The sequence below is a fragment of the Copadichromis virginalis genome, linkage group LG3, assembly GCF_057382275.1.
Source record: "Copadichromis virginalis isolate Kocher_CV1m ecotype Utaka linkage group LG3, C_Virginalis_male_GT1.1, whole genome shotgun sequence".
NCBI classification, from domain to species: domain Eukaryota; kingdom Metazoa; phylum Chordata; class Actinopteri; order Cichliformes; family Cichlidae; genus Copadichromis; species Copadichromis virginalis.
The window spans coordinates 53,719,799-53,743,177 of NC_140620.1; the positions used below are offsets into that span (position 1 = coordinate 53,719,799).

The following is a 23,379-nucleotide window of genomic DNA, read 5'->3' on the forward strand; positions in this document are numbered from 1 at the left end:
GCTTCGTAAAGTCTAAAACACCCTCTTTTTTTTTTTCTTTTTTTCTTTCCACGCTCTTGTGCCGCCTGAAAACAAATAAAGTATTAAAGATGACAGCAGACACCGACGCCTGAGTGAAGTCTTTCCTCTTGGTTGGTGTTAACAGGGGGAGTGGTCTGATGAGATCTGAGACAAATGGACTTAGAGCTCAGACCACAACTTCCCCTCTGAGCTGTAAAGCTGGGTATGCAGTAGTCGAAGTCTTTAGCGGAAAAAAAAAAACGCACCAAGCAGTCGTGTTTGCTCGCTGTTCAAGGAGCTGATTATCCGTGTCGAGCCTGTGTTATCATGGCTGGGTGGTGCAGGAACCAAATGCTGGTGGCCATTCCTCTGTGGATGTGTTTTGGGAAAGCCGGTGAGTTGACACAAATACTGGAACGCTTTGTTTTTATGTCACCAGATTTAATGTCCAGAGATCTCGCGCTTGGTTTCAGTTTCCGAGAAAAATGAACAGTTTTTGGGTGAACGGAGGTGTAAAGTTAATCAGGATGAACATGATGTGTTTTCATTATGTGGTTGACTAGATTCAACACTGCTGTTCAATTAAACAGCATTTCTTTAACTACACTATCCTGTTTACCGAAAGTTAGAGAACACTGAGGTTTTCTGACATTTGGCCTTATTCCGCTCAGTGTAGGCAGCAGATGTATTTACCACATTTTAGTTCCTGTGAGAAGAGAAACTGACCCTGCTGAGTTTGTTGCTTGTGGCAAGGGGTGTGGATGCTGGTCTATATGGCCAGTAGCAGCTTCTGCATTTGTTCAGCCACTTCTGCGTATGTAACAAATTCAGCTCCCTCCAAATATGGGAAACTTGTCTCTGACGGTGTATGTGCAAAAATCTTCTTCTTTTTTTTTGTTAAGTAAAAGATAAAATAAAATCACACTGTTGTTCCGTTTTTAATCAAATACAACCAACAGTTAATGGGATCAAATAAACACATTTTTACAGGCTAAGCTGAAACACGTACAGGTTGTCGGCCCCTAAATCGGCCATTAATTTTGCAGACGGAAACGCGTCTGGTGAAGTTGCTGTGAGATCATTCTGGGATATTTTTTTTGACTTTTTAATGGTTGTCAAATGTCGATGTTTGTCTTTATGCAAATGTGGATTATGATTTTTTTTTTTTTAAAGAAAAAAGATGTTTTATTTATTTAAAGAACATAAGTGAGAAGGTAGCAGGGAACAGTTTCGTACTTTTATCCCTAAACATTTGCAGTTTGCATTTTTTTGTCTCAAAAAACTGAACAGATTAACCGTGTAAGAGACATTTGCACCTTAAATAAGGTGCAAATGTCTGGTTCCATCTGAGCGGCCTACAGCTAGTCTACAACTAGTATAAAATTCTTAAAGAAAAAAATCTCTTCATGTTTCCTGAGTACCCCGCAGTTCTAATGCAAAAGGAAAAAAAGTAAAAGGGTCTCAGTGATTTTTATTTTTTATTTTGAATTGCTGTGCTCGCTGCTGATGCCCCAGAAGTCAGGAAAGAAAAAAGTGTCACTACATCACTATCAAACCAATAGCTGTCAGGTGACTTACATTTCTTAAGAACCCAACACTGCTTATGAAAAACCAAAGATGCCAAGAAAAAGTAAAGATAAACCGCAACATTTTAAGATCACATGCAAAAGTAATGGATACACCTGAGAGCAAGCATGTCTGTTACACGTGTGGCAGAAATTTAGTGGCGGTCCAACTTTACATCACACTGTTTGGAAGCGAGTCTCTGTGTGCACAGCCGTCATGTGATCAGAGATTTTAGAGAAGTGAATTTATGAGAAGAGCGAAACAAATTGTGAAGGAAGGAACAGACCAAAATGACGTTAGCTGTCTGGGGAAATTCACAATGAAGACATCATCCTTTCATCCAACTGCAAATAACTGTGTACACATCAAAGTTTTAAAGGCCATAATATACTTTCAGTGTATACTTTCAGCCTTAATAAGAAAAGCCATTATTAAAAGTTAATTATAAACCATTCAGACTTTTTGATGAATTCTTCCTATGATCTCATCTTTTCCATCTGAATTTAGCAAATTTGAAGAAATCCAACTCTCTGTGCTTTGACTGGCCAATAGCTGTTTTTGGAGTCATAAGACAAAACTTCTCTTTTCATCTACCCAATCTAAAGTTACACGGGATCTTTGTAATCACGTAAGTTTTAGTTCCTTGAAAAACAAAGTAGCTGTCAAAAAAAAAAAGAGAGACTAGTACAAAAACTGAATTATTTGGGCAATAATTACTTATAATTCTAAAAAATACTTATTTTAAAAAAGGTCAGTTTCTTGAATTTCTTATATCCAGAACAGTTTTAGATTTATCAACACTTTTATGGATTATAAATGACTGAATATGACATGATCGCGCAATATTGAAATTACACACAACCTTCAAAGTACTGTAATGTAAGATCAATGCTTTTTAAGGCCGTTTGTTGCATCTTCTATAGTCAGTCAGATGTTTGTGATGTCAAAACATGACCCAGTTCTTTTGTTTGTTTGTCGACACTTTGCTTGTAATTTCTGCAAGATAAAAGAGGTTTTTATATGATCATAGAGTTAAAACTATCTGTTGAGTACTGTTCAGTGCTTCCATTATGTGGTAAACATGCAGCGAGAAGAGCCTGTTGAATATTGTAGCGTAGGTTCTTATTCACTTTAAACTTTAGGCCTGAACATATTTGAAGTTTTCCTCCCATGCTGTTTGTTAGTCACACTTCTTTTAGTAGACGATCAACTGAGAGCACAGATAACAGCATTAAGGATTTTTGTTGTATCTTCTACAGTCAGTCAGACAGATGTTGGTCATTGAAAGATACGATCCAGTCCTTCTAGTTATTTGTAGACAGTTTGCTTGTAATTTTTGCAATATGAAAGGTTTTTGAATGATTATAGTGTTAAAACTATCTGTTGAGTACTGTGTAGCGCATATTTGAAGTTTTCCTCCCATTCTGTTTGTTAATCACAGTAGTCGATCAACTGAGAGCACAGATAAGACACAGCATTAAAAAAAGGCAACATACCCCATATCTTATGCTATTTGAATGTATTTATGGATACATTTAAACATGTTACATGTTGCAGACTGACCGACAGACAGCGTTCTGCAGTTGCACAGAACTTGCTGCCATCGCTGTTTCTCAGTCTAAAGTGGTGGCAGCGCCATTACCCAACAAAACCGTGTTATCGCTGATATAAGTGATATATCAATGATATATAATCATTTTAAATGAATATATGATCTAATCTAATCTGCTAACGACATTCCCTTGTGTTTTCTCAGCGGCTCTTGCTGAGCCCCAGATCTGTTATATCCTGGATGGCATCCTGTTTCTGTACGGGATCATCCTGACAGCTCTCTACTGCAAAGTCAAGGTTTGCATATGATATAAATGTATATGTCTTTGCAGAAGCCTACATCAACACTAATATAAGGTTTTCATAAAGGTTGTATCCAAGAAAGTTGAAATGTATCTACAGTAGGCTATCATCAGCAAAGTAAAGCACACAAACTCTTAAGATGGTTATAAAAATATTCTCTTGACTGTGGTACTTCTACATGCTGACAGTGATGATTTTAGATTTAAACTATTTTTGCAGCACAAGTACTTGGTCATTATCTTACTGCACTGCACTTCCTTTATTTGTGACAAACAAAAGAAGATATATCTAAAGCGTGTGTAATGTTGCTAACTCTAAAGTGACAACAGGAAATGCACGTATAGCTTACCATAGCTTTAGGGTTATACTCAAACGTTACTGTAGTTTTTCTTTAATGATCCCTAACTTTGCCTTCTACAGATCTCCAATGCTAAAGAGGCCGCTGGGAAAGGAAAGCCGAAGGGGGTGAGAATGGATGCAGACACACAAGTGCATACCTTACTGACACAGGCACAAAGAAGCAACACACTGTCTAAACTGCAGACAGCAGCGACACATACACACCACAGCACAAAAGTAGCGTTTCGGTAAACAACCAGAAGGCAGAACTTCACCAGAGACAAAGATGAGCTCATTGGCCAGGTCAAACCTCAGTGGACAAACCCTGAGGTCTGAAAATGGAGCAGAAACTGAAGGATGAAGCTGCCACACCATAGCCGCATACAACCACGTCTACTTAGTTCATGACATATTTAATCCAAATCTCTATTAAGGACTTACTACTCAGCTTACTTTCGAGCTCGTGTAGACATCTGTCGCTCTGGGAAGGTTTAGAAAATGAACAGGGTGTCACTTAGAGCCAAAGAATCTGGTTTTAGCTATGTGGACATTTAACATTTACATGAAGCCAAGACAGTTTTATAAATATCCGTAGTTCTAAATTTAATCCACAAGCAGCAGCTTCAGTGACAGTTTTTTTTTCTTTCTGTCAAAAATCTGACTTGCACAGGATACAGAGATAGATAGTGTTCTTTTTCTCATGCAAAACTGGTGCGCTGCTTCACCCCCTTTTTAAGTCTATTAATTTCCTATTGCTAGCCACAAACTCTGCACCGCCTAAGCCACTCATGTGTTGCTTACTGGCTTCTATTTTTTTTCTCAGATCTGTAACTAGTTACTAAGAACCAAAAAAACCCGTCATTACAATGTCCGATTTCTTTAATTTCTACTGTATCTGACATTTTTCTCTCCTCTTTCCTTGTCAGAATGTTGAAGAGGGCATATATACGGTGAGTTGTTGTGCTATCAACATGTCAAAGAGAAGAAAACCAGCAGATAGTCGAATGCTGGATTATTATTATAATTATATTTAATGAATTATGGACTGAAATTCTCCTCATCCTCCCCCTCAGGGTCTCACTCCTCATGCAACGGACACATATGAAACAATCGGCATGAAGAAGTGATATGACGAATGACTTCTTTCTCTCTTTGTAATTAAATGTTGCACATCATACTCAGCTTAGGTCTTCAAGAATGTATGAGATTTTGTACATCACGGGTTATTTCCCTTTTGCTTTTAGAGATTCTAGAGGAAGTTTGGAAGGAGTCACAAACAGGGAAGTTGAGGCCAGAAAGGGGAGATTGCGAGAAATGCTTTTTCCTTGTTGCATGACATACTTTGATTGCTCGTATATTTAACATTAACACAAACTCAGTTTGACAGCGGTAAAGCATCAGAGATATTTTATATCCAGTATATATCCAGTATATTTTATACCCAGTAACTGAAAAAAGAGTGATTTTTGCTTGATATTTTTATATATAAAAATATAAACTCTTTTTTTTATATAGACAAGCTGTACTGTCCATCTCACTTCCTCCTTTTCTTCTTTTTTTTGCTGCCCGTTTGTGTGAACATGAGAAATTGTGTGTTTTAGTTTTAGCCTCCCAAGTTCTGCTATTCAAAAAACAAGAAAACAACAAGAAAACAGAACAGAAGAAGACATGACTGTTTTAAAAAATGCTGCAGTTTAAGATGTTCAATTGTTGTTGAGGAGTACAGAAAAACATAATCGTGCTTCTCTTTAATGAGCAGTGTTTCCTGTACACCACAGGATGGCAGCGATGCTGTCTTTGGTCCTCACCTGTGTGCTATCGAAAAAAAATCATGCATGTTATTTTGTAAGTAAACTTCTGCCTTAAAACTGTCACATGTACATACACACCAAACCTATTAAAAGTTTTATGTTACATTAAATGTTGTGTCTCCAAGAAGCCTCCAACCTTGTGATTTAAAACCCCAAAATAATAAAACAAAACATTACTATACTATACTAATAATGATTAGTAACTGGCAGTAGTTTTACTGCTGGCGTCCTGTTGGTTTAGCTGGTTACAGCTGCTCAGATTTATTTTGTAACAAGCTGTGAATATGCCAGTTACATGTATGCAAATTAACAAGATTACAAATACCATTATGTGCAGGGTGGTGTTTTATTGTGTGTGTTTGTGTGTTTTTCTTTTTAAATTGAGGAAGTCTTCACAGGAATTTTTTGCATAGTACTGATGTTTGTGACGATCCCTTTAAATTAAAGGATTAATTTGCTTTCTTTATGAGGGAGGAGGCACTAGTTTAGTATCAGGGTGAGTATTAAAGCGAAACATTCATTCTTTTAAACAGCGTCTTTGTGCCTGCTTTTCCCCTGCCTCTCCTCTGAGCAGAGCAAGTAAAGACGAGAAAATAACTGTCATGTTGCCTCAACCAAACCGGAAAGGTGACTTTTTTTCCCCGCAGCTGTGTGCGTGTGAGTGTGTGTTTGTGGCTTGTCAGGTTGTTAGGTGTGTGTGTATGTCAGAGCGAGAGCAAGAGAGTGAGAGAGAGAGAGGGGTGTAGCTCAAACAGGTGTATCCCAAACAGGTAAAGCTGCGCCTTATTTTCCTCTAAAGGGCAAACATGATGGCGTGGGCTTAACAACCATACAGGACTCTAAACTCAAAGGATTTAACTTTTTCACAAGGACGGGGTTACGCACAGTTTTTCCATTTCTCAAAGGGACCTGGTTCTCAAAGAAAAAACATCTCCAAGGATGATCCGGCAGTACGAGCCATGAGCGTGCCTCAATGCTTCGAGCCTGCCTGTCAGTTAGGATCATATTACCTGGACTTATGAGCTTTCTTCCACTGCTGAAATTGTCAAAAGTTGTGCACAGTTAACAGCAACTCCCAGAGAGAATGACATCTCTGCTGAACAGACTCTCTCTGTGCCTCTTTGTCCTCCGTGTCTTTGGTAAGATAAGCGCTCATATGAAGTCTGATGAAAATGATATTTAAACATGTTTTGTGTTCTTTTAATACTATATATCTTTATCCCCTGCCTTTACTGACCCCTTTATTGTGCTGTGATTGTTTAATGTGTTGCCTATGCGCCGCTGTACTCCACTATTCGCAGCGATAAAGCAGCTGTGTGTCACACATCAAACGCATCGGAAGTTAAAAAAGGCTTTTTAAAAATATCATGATGCACACTTTGGTTTTCCTGTACCCTATTAAGGCCTAATACAGTATCTGAAGCATATTCATGAGCTATGTTTTGCAACCTCTAAAGGCATAGTCAGTTTTCTCAAGAATACATAGAGGAGGGCTGTTAGGAAACACTCCTGGCTTCTATTTCTGGAAAAACTGGTTGCTGTTGATCAATACGCTTCTTTCTGCAGCATTCATATGAACTCTGTGGATCCTCCTAGTGTGTATGTGTGTGCGCTGCTTAAGTATAAATATGTCATTCAAAAATGTGATGATATGATAAATAATATCCACACAGCCTTCATAAGACTTTCTACTACATATACTTAAACACAACACTCAACGTTATAAAATAATGTTGCTAAATTTACCTAGAAATGCAAATACTCCCATGTTGTCTACAGGTGTTCCGCAAGGCTCTATCCTGGGCCCACTATTCATTTCATATTTAAATACTATGTACAAACATCACTACTCAAATGTATGCAAAACATGTCAGAAGCTGCTGATGCACTTACAAAATACATGTTATACGGGTACTCCAGAGGTCTGAGTGATTTAAACTTTCGCTTAAAGCTCAAAGGGGATAAGGCCTGTGAGTCAGAATCAGTCAGACTGATCTGAGATAGAAGGTAAGGTCATTAGCCACATATGTTTGAAAACCTTACTGAAAGCTAGTTCTTACTTACTTCACTCTTACAGTGTTTGTCAAACACTGTTTACTCAAAGTGTGAATGGCTGTGGTTTATATTATATACCGTTTGTCACTGTAAAAACTGCACATTAGCCCATAAGCTGTGCAGCGATCAGAAAGGGGAGGAACTCTTTGAGAGATGGACATCAAATTGATTTATTATCAAATAAGTCATTTATATTTATCTTTCTCAACAATAAAACTCAATGACACTTTAAAAAGTGTCCGCAGTCTTTCTGTGGACGCTGCACTTCCTCTTGATTTTTGTCTAAGCTTTCTTTGCTGGGTGCTATTGTCTGTCACCATCTCACTATTGGCAGTCTGCCCTCATCTACCTACATACATATCTCACCATTGTAGAGATGTAAGATGTGTATGTGATTTAAAGGTAAGAGATCCTGATCCCGATTTCTTATCTTTAAATCACAACAGTGGACACAGGGCTTTGTGTCATGACTCTGAGTACCCTTCCAGTTTCTACTGCATTTTAGTGTGTTTTTTGTGTAATTTATGTGGCTTTTTTGTCTTTGCTTCAGCCATGGACATTTTTGTTTTTAAACAATACATCGTAATTTTGCCTGAATCAGTCCTTAAGTTTATAGATTGGTGCTATTATACATCTTTTGTGAGACTTGGGGTGCATGCTTAAAAAACAAAAAACCTAATATTGTATGAGATGAGAACTTTGCAGGTAATTCATGGACAAAAATGACTTGGAAAAAGTTAACATGAACAGATAATGCTACACTAGACTGAAGAAAACCTTTCAATCCCATAAAAGCAGGGTAGGCTGGGCATCATTCCAGTAATGCAGCACAGGCAGATTCCAAAGTAGGTTTAAACATCAGGGTGACACATACACACACACATTCATGGAAAAAAAAACACACCTGTCTGATGAGAAGAGTCATCAGGTCTGCTGGTAAATGCATGATTCACATCGTACCCACCGACATATCTGAACAGATTCTACCACATCAGCTACTGAATCAACGTCCGAACGAAGCCATGAATGAAAATATGAATATTACTAAAAGCTCGAATGAAAACTAACTTATGTGGATAAACTGACTTATTCTAGCTGCTAGAAACCAGCTGAAAAGTTTAAATGAAACAACCAGAGTTTTCAGTTCTTGTTTCCAGATATATATGAGTATTAAAAACAAAACTACACCTTGTAACCTTATTAGGCAAGCAAGCTGTTTTTAGCTTTCAGCCTTTAGATGACAACCGGAAATGGTGGCATCGTAGTATCAATCAACTCCAGCTTGATCTAAGAGCAGCAATATGACAGCAGGCATTGTGCGTATAGGCAAAACTTCCACAAAATTGAATTCAGTTTTATTTTAGCATTGTGCCAAGGTGAACATGCACAAATGCAAAGAAGCATTAAATACAGTTTTAAACCGTGTAACAGTGCGCTGCACATATTGCAGGTAACGTGAAGGATTGTAGTCTGTTGAGAGCAAACAGGTTAGCAAACTGAAAGGAGGAAGGGGAGAAAAGTAAAAAAAAAAACAAGATATTTATGTAAACTTGTGGTTTGCACTAAATAATGCTGCTTTGTGACAATGAGACATGTGATACGATGCACTTTGTGTTAACTTTATGTTTTCTGGGGTCCCTTTGTTTGTGTGCAGACACTGAGCATTTAGTTTCTTTGAAAGCTTATCTTGAACAACTAGTTATACGACATATCTTCACTTGTACTGACTCATGCTTATGATATACAGCTTGTTTTCTGTACTAACTCTGTGCCTTCAAACCTCATCCGTTGCCTTTAAACACTGCCATTTTTTAAAACTATGTTGCTGCCAGTCAGACTAGTGCACACCTGTCTCTACCGAAACTCTGCTCCTGAAACACTATATTAATGAAATCATTTTAAATGTTGCTTAGTCCTTCCAGACAGTTCGGCAAAAAGACAAAACTACTATCAGAGCTGCATTAAACCCTGCAGCTTGTTGGCTCAGCTTAACAGAAAAGCGTGACAGTACGAGAAGCAGCTCTGGCTTCCTGTGCTCGGACAAAATAGCCACCCCACATAACCACAGCTTGCTTACTCAAATAATATATAACTCCGGCACAGCCAGGCCACCATTTTCCACACTATTATGCTTTTAATTGAACTGGGACTTTTGACGCACGGCATAAAGCAGCTTCGCAAAGTTACTGTAGAACTGATGCAACTTCGTATTAATGTAAAACTGTATGCTTTTACTTTTCTTTAGGTAGCAAGTTGAAAACAGAAAACAAGTTAAAAGCCTTATCACCACTACAGCACACAAGTTACAGTAGTTACTGGCACATATAACTGAGACTTCTCTTTTTAAAGATACAACACTGTTTAAAAGTGTGATTTCTTTATATTTTGCCAGGAAAATTTAAAATAGATGGAATTATTTATATAGTGTATTTATAGATTTAATAAGAAAAAACTGAGATTGTGTGTTTCTAACAAGCTTTAAAGTCACTATTTGGTCACTTTATTATTTTTTTTAACACATCCTGAACTCTTTCTTTTCTTCTAATTTTCTGATGTTGTTTTCAGGAATAGTTTTCCAGGCTTCTTGAAGGACATTCAAAACCCTTTTTGCTGCCTTTTGTTTCATCCTCTGTTGAGATGATAGTTCTCCATTGTGTGTTTCTCTATCCAGAAATGCTTTTGCTGCACTCTCAGTGTGTTTGGGATCATGCTGAAAAATGAAGCAATGCCAATCAGACACTTTCCAGATGGTACATTTCTGTATTCATAATTCCATCAGTATTCCCGATCTCCTACATCAGTGGCTGAAATGCAGCCCCAAACCTTGACAGCGGCTCTGCAGTGGTGCACAGATGTTGTACCTCTCTCCTGATGTCCTCTGTACATATTGATCCATCTCTCAGGTCCTATCTCTTCTTTGTTGGACATTTTTCTGTTTCTCATGGATGTGACTTTGAGATTAAAATCAAACAGTTAAGGTTTTCATTTTCATGTTCATCTGCTGTACGTCTTTTTAAACGCCTGCCACTTGTTCAGTTCACCATTCTGAGATAGGCCAAGATTTCGGCTTCTAGCTCTTCTGGAATCAGCCTGTTGGTGCAGAATTGCAATGAAGCTGTGTTTTCATTTGCATTTTCTGTAGATTCAATTAAAGACATTGGAAAAAAATTCTTTGCTTTTGCCACAGGCTGGGATTAACAAGTTGCTAAAGACACTGTTTAAAATTGTTTTTCTTTGTTATGTTGTGTGTTATTTGTAGAGACAACCCTGGTTCTTCTATTAAGTTAGGTGGCTTCAGTGATTAATAAATTGCTGTTAGTTGTCTTAATGAAGAAACAAAGAAACAAGCATTCCTTTAAAATTGTTATTAATAAGGAGTCAACTGAAAATGATTGAAAAGACAGTCAATGTGCAAAGAAAAAAGAGCTTCAGAAAGCCTGTAGATCACTTCAAAACAGTCTGGGGTTTGAGCCCAGGCAGAGTCCTTCTGTGAAGAGTTTGCTTGTGTTTTCTGAGTCTCAGGAGTTCCACTTTCTGGTTAAAACTTTTAAAAATGTGGCACTTGTAATGGGATTCTAGTATTTACGACCAGCGTGCCAAGCTCAGTGTCACTGTGTTAGAGATGAACAAGCCACCGTGCCGTCAATTAGCTGCAAGTACTTGATTCTTATATCAGATGAATTTATGGTCCTATCTTTCTCTTCCAGTGACAGTGATAAAAGGAGACTTTGTGGCACCTCCTCCAAACTATTCCTTAACTTCCCTGGCGGAGGAAAAGACCATCCTACCCTGTCGCTACGAGCCAGATGCCGAGAGTACAGTGGTGCAGGTCACCTGGTTTCAGGACAAACCTGATGGTACCAAGGAGCAGATCATCACCGCACATCATGTAAATGGAAAAACAGGTAACTGGCACTGTGTCTGAGCTCCAGTTCTCTTTCTGCCCTCGACCTTGTCTTTACGTCCTCTGCCAAGTGCTAAAAACTAAATTGTCACATTGAGTTACTTCCCTTTTCCTCACAGTGGGAAATGTTTTCTTTATCAATCCCTCACAAAGTTTCCTTGTATTGCAAGTTAATGCGTCTGTTTTAGCTGACAAGAGTTATTTAGTGGCTTTGTTTCTCCTCCCAGTAAACATATCATGCACCAAGGCTTGAGCTCATAAATGTCTAAAAGCAGTTTGCCAGAGATTTTTATAGTTTGGTGTAATTTTAGGTGATATTGGAGTCTTTGCTCACAGAAGGCATTAGTGCCCACGCCGTAACGTAATTTCAGTTATAAGAGAGGGATTCAGACATGTGTACGGAACTGAAAATGCTAAAAAGAAAGCCTGAGGTTTGTTTGAACTTGCTGGATTTAACTTTCTGTGTGACATCCTTCCTCTTGGGTTCCCTAAACTGTCTTTCTCTTTTTGTCTCTGTCTGTCCTTAGCGTTCGGACCGTGGGCCGATCGCGTGGAGTTTAACAGCAACCAACCCACCAAGGACTCGTCTCTGGTCATCAAGATCACAAAGATCTCTGATGAGGGGAAGTACACCTGCCATGTCAGCACTTTCCCCTTTGGAAACTTTGAGACAGAGTTGTCACTCCTTGTGCATAGTGAGTCCTTCCATCATGACTCTGGCATACAATACACAACAGAAGAGACAATATGTTGTCTTCTCAAGGATGGAAACTAATTCATATTGTCACCAGGTTGTTAGTTTATTAAGGCGTAGCTAATACATGACTAATAATGTAGTAACACAGACAAAATATGAATAACACACTTACTCATGACTGTATTTGTCACTCGATTAAGCATTTGTAGCACCTAATAAGGCATTACAAGTGGTCGTATTTTCAGGTTTTTACATTTAAGGTTGTAATTGAAGTTTATTGTTCAGAAGTATATTTTGTCGTGTTTCCAACGTTCACATTATCTTATCGTCTTACTGTCGATATATGGTTCTACACTTTTGAATTAATAAAACTGATCAAGTGCAAGTAATAATCAGTATATAGAATTTACAAGTGCTTCTAGGATTCAACCTCTAACAACACGTTTCCTCTAGTATGTAGCAAAAGAAGCCTTGATCAGGTTGCACTGAAGATTTTCTGCTTTGGTTTGAATTCAGACCAGAATCTACCTCTTGATTATTTGCTTATAACTCATTAGGAGGCAAATCAACACTAATAACGTTATTATTATAATGGTATCATTAGTGTTAACTGCATTATTCGACAGCAAAATCAGTCATCATCAGCTCTACTTAACTCTGAAGAAAATTGTTTTTACTGCCTACAATAATTGATATTTGGTGATATAGCTTCATTTTTGTCCCTCTTTACTTTACCACACATGGAAAGTCTGACCGTGACAGCAGCAGCAAGATCCCACAGTACTGAACAGATATGGCGCTGATTAAAATAGATACAGTATCAAGAGGATGTGGGGTGGAGGAAGGTTGCTTGCATAAGCTTTAAGAAACTGTAGGCAGGTTAAAGCACTTTAAATAAATGGCTTTACATGAGATTTGCTCAGTAATAAATCAGCTGAGATGTCAACACTGAGATCAGCTGTTATCAGCTGATCTAACAAGACTGCAGACTTAAATGAACTCTGACTGCCTGAAAAAAAAACTATGCTCACTTAATTTTATTACCCTGAAAGCATTCAAATCTTATTTGAGCTTTAAATATTTAAGCATAAGCAGTTATTGCTGTTGTTACCATAAAGTTGTTTAATACTGATAAGCGAGGAAAGAAAGAAACTATGTATCTTATTTCTTCTCTAAAAACGTAGCCACACGCTCTTCTAATTAGTGAGCAAACTTTTGCTGCGACCCGCATGTTGCATAAGACCAGACACGCTTACTTAGAAAGACCTTTAAATATCTGTTTAAGTGTACAGCTGCCTTCAACACTGGCTGCTGAGTGTGTTGATCTAACCATCATTATCTCCTCCCTGATCAAACACTGTAACCATCCCTCTTCCAGCTCATCCCATTTCCACAGTGGACTCTGTGACTGTGGTGGAGGGACAGGAATTCAGCCAGGTTGCTACCTGCCGCTCCGTAGCCCGACCCCTGCCGCAGCTCTCCTGGGACACCGAACTGAACGGGAAGTCGATCAATCGCACCTCAGACACCGGGGCAGTCTCCTCTCACTTCTCCCTGTATCCCCTGAGAGGCATGAATGGAAAGAAGTTGGACTGCCTGGTTTGGCATCCGACTTACTCGGAACCCCGCAGGTTAAAAAACCAGCTGGTAGTGCACTGTGAGTTTCCCTCCACATTACACCCAAACTGGACTATGTTTTAAAAATCAAAAGAGTTGAGATGATCCAGTAGTGCAGAAATGAGACACATTTAAATCATGAAAAACACAAGCATACGTAGAGTTAAAGCAGTAATAGGACCGATGTTCTCACTTCCTGTTTTTATCACTGTTGTGATCCCTTCAGAGTCACCAGAGACTTTCTGAACACTGTGTTGCTACACACGTTTCTCTCCATATTAGCAAGTCTAGCTCACACTACCTACATTTTATATCTATAAAACTCTCTTCACCTTTCATTTTCAAGATGAAGAGTGTGTTAAATATACATAAAAAATAGTAGTACTTCCCCTCCTTAATTTTTAATGCATTATCATTCACAATACCTTACACTGACGTTAAGCCGTGGCAGTGATTTTAACTATTTGTAAAATGTTGCATTCATATTCGCATCAGCTGTAAGTCTGATTATTCCATCTCAAAGCGTTAAAGTTGGTAAATTATTATCCTTTCTCTCAGATCCGCCGCACGCAGAGGTATCTGGCTACAATGGAAACTGGTATGTGGGTCTGGAGAATGCTGCCCTGAGTTGCGTGAGTGGAGGAAACCCCAAACCACACGTCTTCACCTGGATCAGGTATGGTAGGATCCACCTATCTCTCCGGGTGTCTGCTGTTTGTATGACTAACTGTCTGGTCATGGTTACTTTAATCAGAAGTGCCAGTTGTGATGCCAGTTTTGTGTCCCATGATTTCACCACTTTAATTTAACGTTTGGTGAAAGCAAATTCAGGTCATCACCAACTTACAGTTACTTTATTACTTATTAATTATGTATTAGTTACTATTACATACAGCAAGTCTTGTTGGAAAATGCTTAGTAGAAGCAACAGTCACTGTTGTTTACACATTAGGAGTTTACTTAAACACACAGAAAGACACCAGACAATATGATTAAACTTACAAAACTTTTAATTACTACTGTAATACTCTTATGCTGGGTACACACTGCACTGCATGTGCACAAGTGCATACATGGCAAAATGAAAGAGGAATGGTGACACCACTGTGAATAGGTGAAACTGTGAACTGGAGTTACACAATGCCGGCAGTAGACTACACATCACGGTAGTTTCTTGTCTTTTGACATTCTTTTCATGGAAATGTGTAGCTAGTGCTTCCTCCCCAATAATTCCTGCGTACTTATGTTATTAAATCTAATGTCTGTGTCTAATTTATGAATTTATGGAAACTAACCCTGAATTTCCAGTTAAATGGACTAAAATCAACTTAAATATTGTATATTTTACATATCTAAAATATACAGTTCATGCACTTACATTTGAATTATATTTAAATATTGTGGTGATATCATTAGCATCAGTGTTTTTGCATTGATAATTGTGAAGGCCTTACATGAAATCCTCATAGTGTGCTTTTGCCATCATACATCTGTCAAATTTATTCCAGCACTTCACACAGCTAACAGATTTTAGCTGTGTGAAGTGATTTTTTTTTTGCGAGTAACACAAAAGCACAAAGTTGCAAAAGCAAGTGAGCAAGTTAAAGAATTTGAAGAAAAGCTATCTGGAGCATGTGCAGACTGATATTAATCTTTAATAGGGCTGTCAAAATTCAGAGCAAACAAAAGAACTGCTGTATAATGCCCTCCGCTATCTTAGTTTAATTGGTTACATGACTGCATCATATGACTAACATGCGTCATTGTTTTAGAAAGTCTGCGTTTTTGAGTGTCCACACTGCGACGCAATAGCACCGTTTCCAAATGTATGCGTTTTCGAGAGCGTTTTCAAAATGCTGTGTTTTCCATCAGCAAAAACGCTGTCTCAGTGTGGACGGGAGGCCAAAACGGAGAGAAAATGATGCGTTTTCAAACAAAAACGCATTAGTGTGGACGTAGTCTTAACCAAACAACCTCATTTCACTGTCACTTCCTGCTTCTGCGGCCTCAATGGAAGGCTGGAAGGCAGCTCATTCAGGAGAAGCCCTGCTTTCAGCCAGCTGAGGGTTTGACTCAGGTGTTTCAGTTCTTCTGCTTGAGTCACCAGCTGTCATTTTAAGCTGTTTGTTTCAATGCATTAATATATTCTCAGGGTGTGGTGTAGCTAGAAAAAATGCAGGCCTTGAAAAGCTGGAAGAGGAATGGCACCGATTAAATCTAGGCATGTGACAGTTAGGCTTTCACGGGGGAAAAACACGCAGAAAATATGTTTATCTATCTGAAGTTTTTGAAAGAAACAACAAGAAAAAGAGCAAATGTTTGGTTATGTCTTCGCTGTTTTGACAGAAAGTAAAGCATCTAATACTTCTTTTTTAATAGTTATCAAAACAGGAACATACCTTATGAAAGGAGGTTTTGTGAGTAAAGATTAAGAGGCACACACCGTGTATACACGCTTACAGACTTATGAATGACTGTGTATGCACGTGCACGCACACACACACACACACACACACACACACACACACACACACACACACACACACACACACACACACACACACACACGCACACACTGGGAAAACCTGTTAGTAAATGGCGGCAGGTGAAGTAATAGCTGCTGTCACAGTGTCATGTTCCGGCTTGTGCCGAGACAGATGAGACAGTTTCACACGAAGGAGGGAGCAGGAGGGGGATGAGAAGTAAAAGGGAAAGGGATGAGCAATAATCAGAAGTTAACTAGTAGGAGCAGGTAGGCAGGGGTGGAGGGTGGAGGAAAAGGAAGCAGCGTGAGATCTGTGTGAGATGTTATCATGAAAATGTGTTGCATATGTAGTACAAGTATATGGTTCCTCCTTTCTGCTTAAAAGAAACGACTCTGTGAAACAAGAGTTCTATGCAACACACTTATGACATCTCTAATATAGATTACATTATAGAGTGGCCTCTATACAAAAGAAGATGTATTTCTGAGAATGTTCAAGTTGTGTCCTTTTTTAACTGTATGTAAAAGATGCAACCACGTCACCCAGTAGTTTCGGGGCTTTGCACTTTGAAGCCTCGTTGTTTGTCTTTTGGTCTCTATCGCGCTACTTTATTGGATCTAGAAGTAACCATTTTTGCGAGATAAATTATTATTTCATACTAGGACGCTTGGCTAGCAAGCTGCATTCATAAACTGTTCCGGTACAATGTACAGACAGATCCCTGCTAACTAATTTGGGTATTTTAACATGGTTGTCTGTGGGGAATAAGTTCTCTCTGTGGCTGCATTTCTCAGCCCCACAGGTAGCTGTTTGATTTTTGACATGATACAGTAGATAAACAATGTGTTCAGCTACTATATCATTAAGTTCTCTTCTAGAAGGTACAGAAGTATAATTAGTGTTGCTGGTGGATGGGGTGTTCAATTTTCTTTAAGATCTTGTGGAATTGATTGTTATCATTATGCGAGCATGCCATGTCCCACTGAATTATTATCTAAATAATACGAGGCTGCAAGCTATGAAAGAGTCTTTACTATAAAAGATGGTATAAGGTACACCAAAGTCACCCATTGCTTTCAGGTGGCTGTTCGTTGAAGCCTTGGCATTATTTATTTATTTATTTATTTATTGCTATCATTTGTTTACAGCCATTATTCAGCATCTTAGGACCGGAGGGTGGAGTGACAGTTATCAGCTAATGCTAGCAAGCTTGTTAACCATTTATATCCCATAGCTGTTGTGGCTAGCTAGCGTGTTTCTACTACTGTTTTTGTATGTACACACTATATTAACGAAGATTAATATGGAAGTAAATCAGTAATAAGAAAAACAAATATTTGACAAATACTTTGTGATATTTTCGCTTTTTGTCCCCGAGTTACCTCAAACACTCCAGCTGGCTTTTATCTAGTGAGTCTAGGCTGTCGGATCACTGCTTAACTTATAATGCTGGGGGTGGAGCATCCACTTTGCAGGAGGTTATAAATCTTTGTGAGAGGAGTCTGATACAGGTCGATTAGTCAGCGAAACTCACTTCTGCATGATGACAGTGATAAGCACTTCTGTTTTTGCTCTTGCTATAAGCCGGTGTCACTGAACTTTCTTTGAAGTGGATCTAACATTGTTAGCAACTCGGACACTAAGCAAATAAGCTCTAATTTATCTCATTTATTGGAGCGAAACTGCAATTTTTTTAGGACACTTGAGCCTAATAGGGTAAACATGTTTGTATGGGCTCTCTCTGGGTTCTTATCTGTTAGCCTTCAAACAGACTGACAACCTGTCCAGAGAGTTCAAGATTGAAGGTGACATTAATTGGTGTGGATTGACTGTGATGTAGTATTGTCTGTGTACGTTCTCTCTACAGGAAGGATGGAAAATTGCCGAAAGGCGTCATCGAACACCCGAATGGAACGCTAGCTTTTGGGCGACCCCTTAACCTTTCAGATGCGGGCACTTATCAGTGTGTGGCAACGAATAAAGTGGGAGTTGGAAAGACAGAGGTGGAGATTAATGTGGAAGGTAGATGGCAGCAGTATCAACATACTTCTCAAAGTAATATAAACTATGTGTATAGAAGTGCATATCCGTTTAATTCTAATCTTTCTAACTCTACCTTCACAGAAATTGCCCCGAAGCCGAGAGGTGTTGAAAAGGAGCTGATGTTCATTGTGGGGGGCGTGGCCATTGGGCTCCTGGTCTTGTTGCTCACCATCATCATTGCTGTCACATGTTACCACAAGCGCAAGAACAAGAAGCTAAAGAGACAGCTGACTGAGAAAAAGTATGAGATAATATGATGTTTAATTAAGATGCGAAAAGATGAGATGAATTAATAATATCCGCAGGCTGAGAAGAATATATATAAAAATGGGGCAAATCACAGCTATTAAGAATATTCCAGCTGACAGATACAACAGCGGAGCGTGTAAAATTAGAGGAGCATAAAGTGTAAAATGCACAGGCTAAATGACTCTGTGTGGGGGACTTGTAAATTAACAGCAGGCACAAATATGCATGAAATCTAAATTTCAAAAATGAAGCTTTAGCATAACTTGAGCTGCCAGAGAATAACACACGTGGCATTATAAGCCTCAGTGCCATTTACAAATTAATTTTTCTCTCTTTTTTTTTCTCACAGGGAGGAAATACACACTCTCACAAGACAAGCCTCTATCAGGAGAATGAACTCCACGAGTACAGACACCAGGAGAACGGTACGTTTGCATGATTATTCTCTCACACTGCTCAGCACTGATCCAAATCAGTGGACCACTTGTATCACACAAACCTGTTTTCAACGTTCAGATTTCACTCTGACTAACTCCAAATACTTCAATATAACCACCGGCATCTGTTAGTCGCAACAGATAAATATTCATATCTTCTATCAATAATACCATCAGTTTTAAAGTAATCAAAGCATAGTATGGTAAGGTTTGAATGCACAGATTTTTTCACGATTTAGAATTTTGTTGTGTTTCTTTTGATTGCAGACAGAGGAAAACATCCCTCTGAGGGTGGAGGGAACACTGAGGAACAGCCTGTCTTCCCTTGGGGTCAGTCTACGTATCTATATAAATCTGCATGCAGGGCCAGGGCCCGGGACTGAGGCTTTACTAGCCAGATGCCAGATGGCTAAGTTCTGACTTTCAACATTTCGAATCTGCATGTAGTGCATCACAGCTCTTTTTCTCTTTCTCTTTTAACATCTCTGTTCCTCTCAATGGGCCCTAAAGTTCATGCTGAGAATTAGGCCAGACATTAGGCTGTTTTAAACTACAACCAACTACAACTGCAAGCCAGCAGCTCTAATTGGTGAAGTATAATGTAGCGTGGTGCAATTGGGAGGTTAGAAACTTTGTTACTGTGGACAGATGAATTTCCTCCTTTAGATAAGGTATAAAGCAAACAAAATTGAGGGGAGAAGAAGTTTGGGTTCACGTGTTTATACTTCTTGTCCTCATGCTCATTTTTATTTGATGCTTAGTTGGTTTTCTAGGCTGATAATAAGTCCATGATTTGGCCTTTACAACTTTATCAGAAGAGCAAAAATAGTGGCTGATTCTTTTAAAGAGAGTTAAAATGACAATGTTTAGCTCAGACATATGTCACTATGTAATGTGGTGTTAAGAGTCAGTAGTTACCTTTCACATTTTAGTGAGATCAGACTGGTTTAATAGTGCTCTGTTTCCTGAGCTAAATTACTGCTGGTTGTAGCTCCTGTAATTAGCATGAAGACATGGGAGTGGCAGGCTTTTATGTTTCAGGAAGAATACGCTGTAGCATATTTCCCAAAACAACAGAAAACCCATTTAATTTCATCTGTAGTGTCATCAAATGCAGCTTACTGAGAAAAGAAAAGTAACATTTTGTATGTGGCTATTCCCATTTTTTTGTCTTTTACAGCCCAACGTTTAGGCCCAAAAAGCTACTTTTTAAAGCTTTCATTGCCTAATTGTATGTCAGGCCTGATTCAATCAGGACCTGGAGTGAAGTTTGGGGCCTAAAATTAAATCCCTTATATCTAATATATTATCCTTTTTTTATATATATTATCCTTATATATTATCCAATACTGTCCTCCGAATTTCTTGGAAACGGTGACTAATTTAATGCAAATAAATAACAGACTATTTTCCATTAAAACTGAATGTATTTTATTATTATTATTATTATTTTTAATTATTTTTAACATAACTAATTATGCCATTTTTTTATTTATTTATTTAACATCAAACTATTGGCATCAATATTATGTCAACTCCTTTTTGGAAGACTTTATTGAAGACTTCCAGGTTTAGCTTTATAATGGTTAAAGGGATATTACACAGTAATACCAATTTTTTCATCTGTCAGCAAGACAGCACATTTCCCCAGTTAATGCTAAGCTATTGTTTTAAAACCACTTTTTTTTTAATATACATGTAAGTAAATGATCTAACTATAATCAGGGATTCTTTAAAAAATGTGTTTTTTATGTGAATTTGGGGAGAATGTTTGTAGCAATTCTGTTGTTTTGAGCATAGAATTGCTACAATCTATGCACCTAATCAGTGTGTCGAATAATAGTTACTAGTGTTTTGTTTCCATGCCATAAACAGGAGCAGCCTCACTGCCGTGACAGCCGATCTACTATCTCAGGCAGTCGGGGAGGAGGAATTGCGTATGACTCTCTGGGCAGACCAGCCATATACAACAACTCCCGGAGGGGGAGAGAAAGGCCTCTGGACAGAGACGAGGAAAGCCGTCTCAGAGTGGAGAGATATGTGAAAAACAGCTCTTTATCTTTGGTAAGTGTGTCTTAGTGTGCGTGTCAAGGCTTGAGTTCGCCAAACTGTGGAATGCCTCGGCTCCATATTACTAACCACTGCATAGTTAACCTGATGATGATGCAATCAAAATCTGTTCTGTGTCTTTGTAGCCGGAAACTCACTACCACGCTCCTCTCACGCAAATGCCTCAGAGAATGCAAACGCCCGACTTTCTGAGGTCGATGAACGGCAGCCCCATTGTCCCACTGGATGTGGGTTTGCGACTGGGAAGCATCACCAGAAATCACCAACACCCTCCCGTGAGCAGCACCTGCCCACCCATAAGGGACGACGATGATGAAGTGGACGAAGGGCTGGGCGGTCCTGCCAGTCAAGAGCAACCTTTTGATCAAGACAGCGAGACGAACAGCTCTCAGGTGTCTGAGGGTCACAGCGTGCCCTGCCACCCCAGTAATGGCCTGTTAAAATACAAAAGGATCCCAAGCCCCCATCCGGTCAATCCCCACGCCTCTATAATCCACAAGGCTCAAATAGTTTAACAGCTGGTGAGAAAATAATACGTGAAACTACAGAACTGCACCGCTTTTGTGGATGCGGTTGACTCCAAAGCATCTTTAGGGCATTTCTTATTGCTGCCTGCTGTTTGGGTGTATTCCCCAAATGTTTGCAGAGCTACTGGAAACCAAAGACAATATCACACATTTTCCAGTGCAGCAAATTCAGCATCATCACCGATGATATTCCTTTCTGAGCTTTCACAACACAGCTGTTGCTCTAACCAGCTGCAGGTGAATGCAGCTGCCCGAGCTTATGAGGGGATATCGAAAGCACTTGTTGTGGAAAAAACAGGAAATACAGGAGGAGTAAACAAGGCTGTGGGAAAGTCGGTAAATCTAAAAAGGAGATTGCAAGAGATTGTGGTGAGTGTAAGAGTAACTGCCTGTGTTACATTCTCTTACACAACATTGGTTGGGACCTGATCCAGATTTTTTTGGCTTGTTCATCTCTGGCCACACCTGCAACCTCCATACCTTCATATTGTCTTACTGTCCTGCCGCCGTAGGCACTGAGACAGTTTGAATCAGATGAAACCTTAATACCAAAACAAGATTAATGTCCCTTACATGTAGTGATCTGTAAATCTGTACAAATACACGAGTGATCTCCCTTTTCTTAAAAAAACAAAGAACAAAAAAACCAAACAAAGAAAACTACAAACGCCTTTGAAATGGAGCTGTAATACTTAAATCTGAAGTAACAAAGACACAGCATAGTAACAACAACAAATAAAATGTGCTGCATCCATCTGCCAGGTCACGCATCCTTCTGCCTCAGTGGCCTCTTTCACATGCACATAGTACATGTGTACTGCAAACATACTGATGTATACATATATAAGATTAGAGATGAAAAAGCATATACGAAGCATGCACACTTAATACATTAGAGTGCATTTATGTTCAGTCTGTCGATGTTTACACACACAGTATGAATGTCAACGTCAATGGAATCTGGAAAAGCTGCCAAATATTTGGAAAACATAGTTAGAATTGATCAGAGTCTGTAAGTATTCCTGGATTCTCACAAAGCAGATCATAGAAATGAAAAAAAGGTTGCCACACATGGACTTTCTGTACAGTTTGGAACATTTCCTCCAAAAGAGGACCGTGTCTTTCCAAAAGGAGTTTCACAGGGACATGTTACAGCCTTTGATTGCAGCATAAAAGCCAAACATGTATTGTTTATCTGTGTACACATTTTTAAAAAAAATATCTGTTATGAGTATTGGGGAAAATGTGCCAAAGGGAAAACATGAAAAAAAAAACAGGTTTGCTATTCTGACAAATATGAAGTATTATATTGTTCGTTACATACATTTTATTGTACAATTGTATAATTGTATTGTTTCCTTTTTGTTATGTTATCTGCTGTAAATACGACTTTTTCCCGAGACACTTGTCTGATGTTGTTTTAGTTGTGTAAAAAGTGTGCTGGGACAGTTTGTGGCAAACTTAAAGTGATGTGTGACTATTATCTGGCAGCACCTAACAAATGAGAAGCCATAATGTCTGAAAGCAAATGCATTTGCAGACAGCGCCCCCTGGTGTATACTGCTGGAAAGTGCAGGGGCCTGACTGAGGCAACAAACTGCAGAACTAACCAACTATGAAAGATTGTGATCCAGATGATCTTTTTGGACATTTGCCTGGATTTCTAATTATTTGGAGAGCTTTGGATGGTTATCAGCTAGTACTGATGGGTTGAAATAAATGTA

The 23,379-nt window shown here is 38.8% G+C and overlaps 2 protein-coding genes across 2 annotated transcripts; both read left to right on the top strand.

The window, feature by feature from the left end:
• The first annotated feature begins 199 nt into the window (after positions 1-199).
• On the top strand, positions 200-5,906 carry fcer1g (Fc epsilon receptor IgFc epsilon receptor Ig). Its single transcript, XM_085451708.1, has 5 exons — positions 200-394; positions 3,323-3,414; positions 3,841-3,885; positions 4,686-4,709; positions 4,833-5,906. The coding sequence occupies exons 1-5, from the start codon at positions 328-330 to the stop codon at positions 4,884-4,886; spliced, it is 282 nt and encodes a 93-aa protein (XP_085307834.1). The 5' UTR covers positions 200-327; the 3' UTR covers positions 4,887-5,906.
• A 338-nt stretch (positions 5,907-6,244) lies between these two features.
• On the top strand, positions 6,245-23,057 carry nectin4a (nectin cell adhesion molecule 4a). The gene is made up of 11 exons (XM_085451704.1): positions 6,245-6,709; positions 11,333-11,530; positions 12,057-12,224; positions 13,605-13,883; positions 14,402-14,519; positions 18,197-18,351; positions 18,454-18,613; positions 18,971-19,046; positions 19,326-19,388; positions 20,934-21,122; positions 21,254-23,057. The coding sequence occupies exons 1-11, from the start codon at positions 6,655-6,657 to the stop codon at positions 21,641-21,643; spliced, it is 1,851 nt and encodes a 616-aa protein (XP_085307830.1). The 5' UTR covers positions 6,245-6,654; the 3' UTR covers positions 21,644-23,057.
• The last annotated feature ends 322 nt before the right edge of the window (positions 23,058-23,379 follow it).

What these genes read in the sequence shown, in the direction of transcription:
- fcer1g (XM_085451708.1), top strand. Translation starts at nt 328, where the DNA reads ATGGCTGGGTGGTGCAGGAACCAAATGCTGGTGGCCATTCCTCTGTGG. An exon ending in GGAAAGGAAAGCCGAAGGGG is followed by an intron (nt 3,886 to 4,685) that starts GTGAGAATGGAT and finishes TTTCCTTGTCAG; the next exon opens with AATGTTGAAGAGGGCATATA. An exon ending in TTGAAGAGGGCATATATACG is followed by an intron (nt 4,710 to 4,832) that starts GTGAGTTGTTGT and finishes CCTCCCCCTCAG; the next exon opens with GGTCTCACTCCTCATGCAAC.
- nectin4a (XM_085451704.1), top strand. Translation starts at nt 6,655, where the DNA reads ATGACATCTCTGCTGAACAGACTCTCTCTGTGCCTCTTTGTCCTCCGT. An exon ending in CTTTGTCCTCCGTGTCTTTG is followed by an intron (nt 6,710 to 11,332) that starts GTAAGATAAGCG and finishes TTTCTCTTCCAG; the next exon opens with TGACAGTGATAAAAGGAGAC. An exon ending in ACAGCCTGTCTTCCCTTGGG is followed by an intron (nt 19,389 to 20,933) that starts GTCAGTCTACGT and finishes TGCCATAAACAG; the next exon opens with GAGCAGCCTCACTGCCGTGA.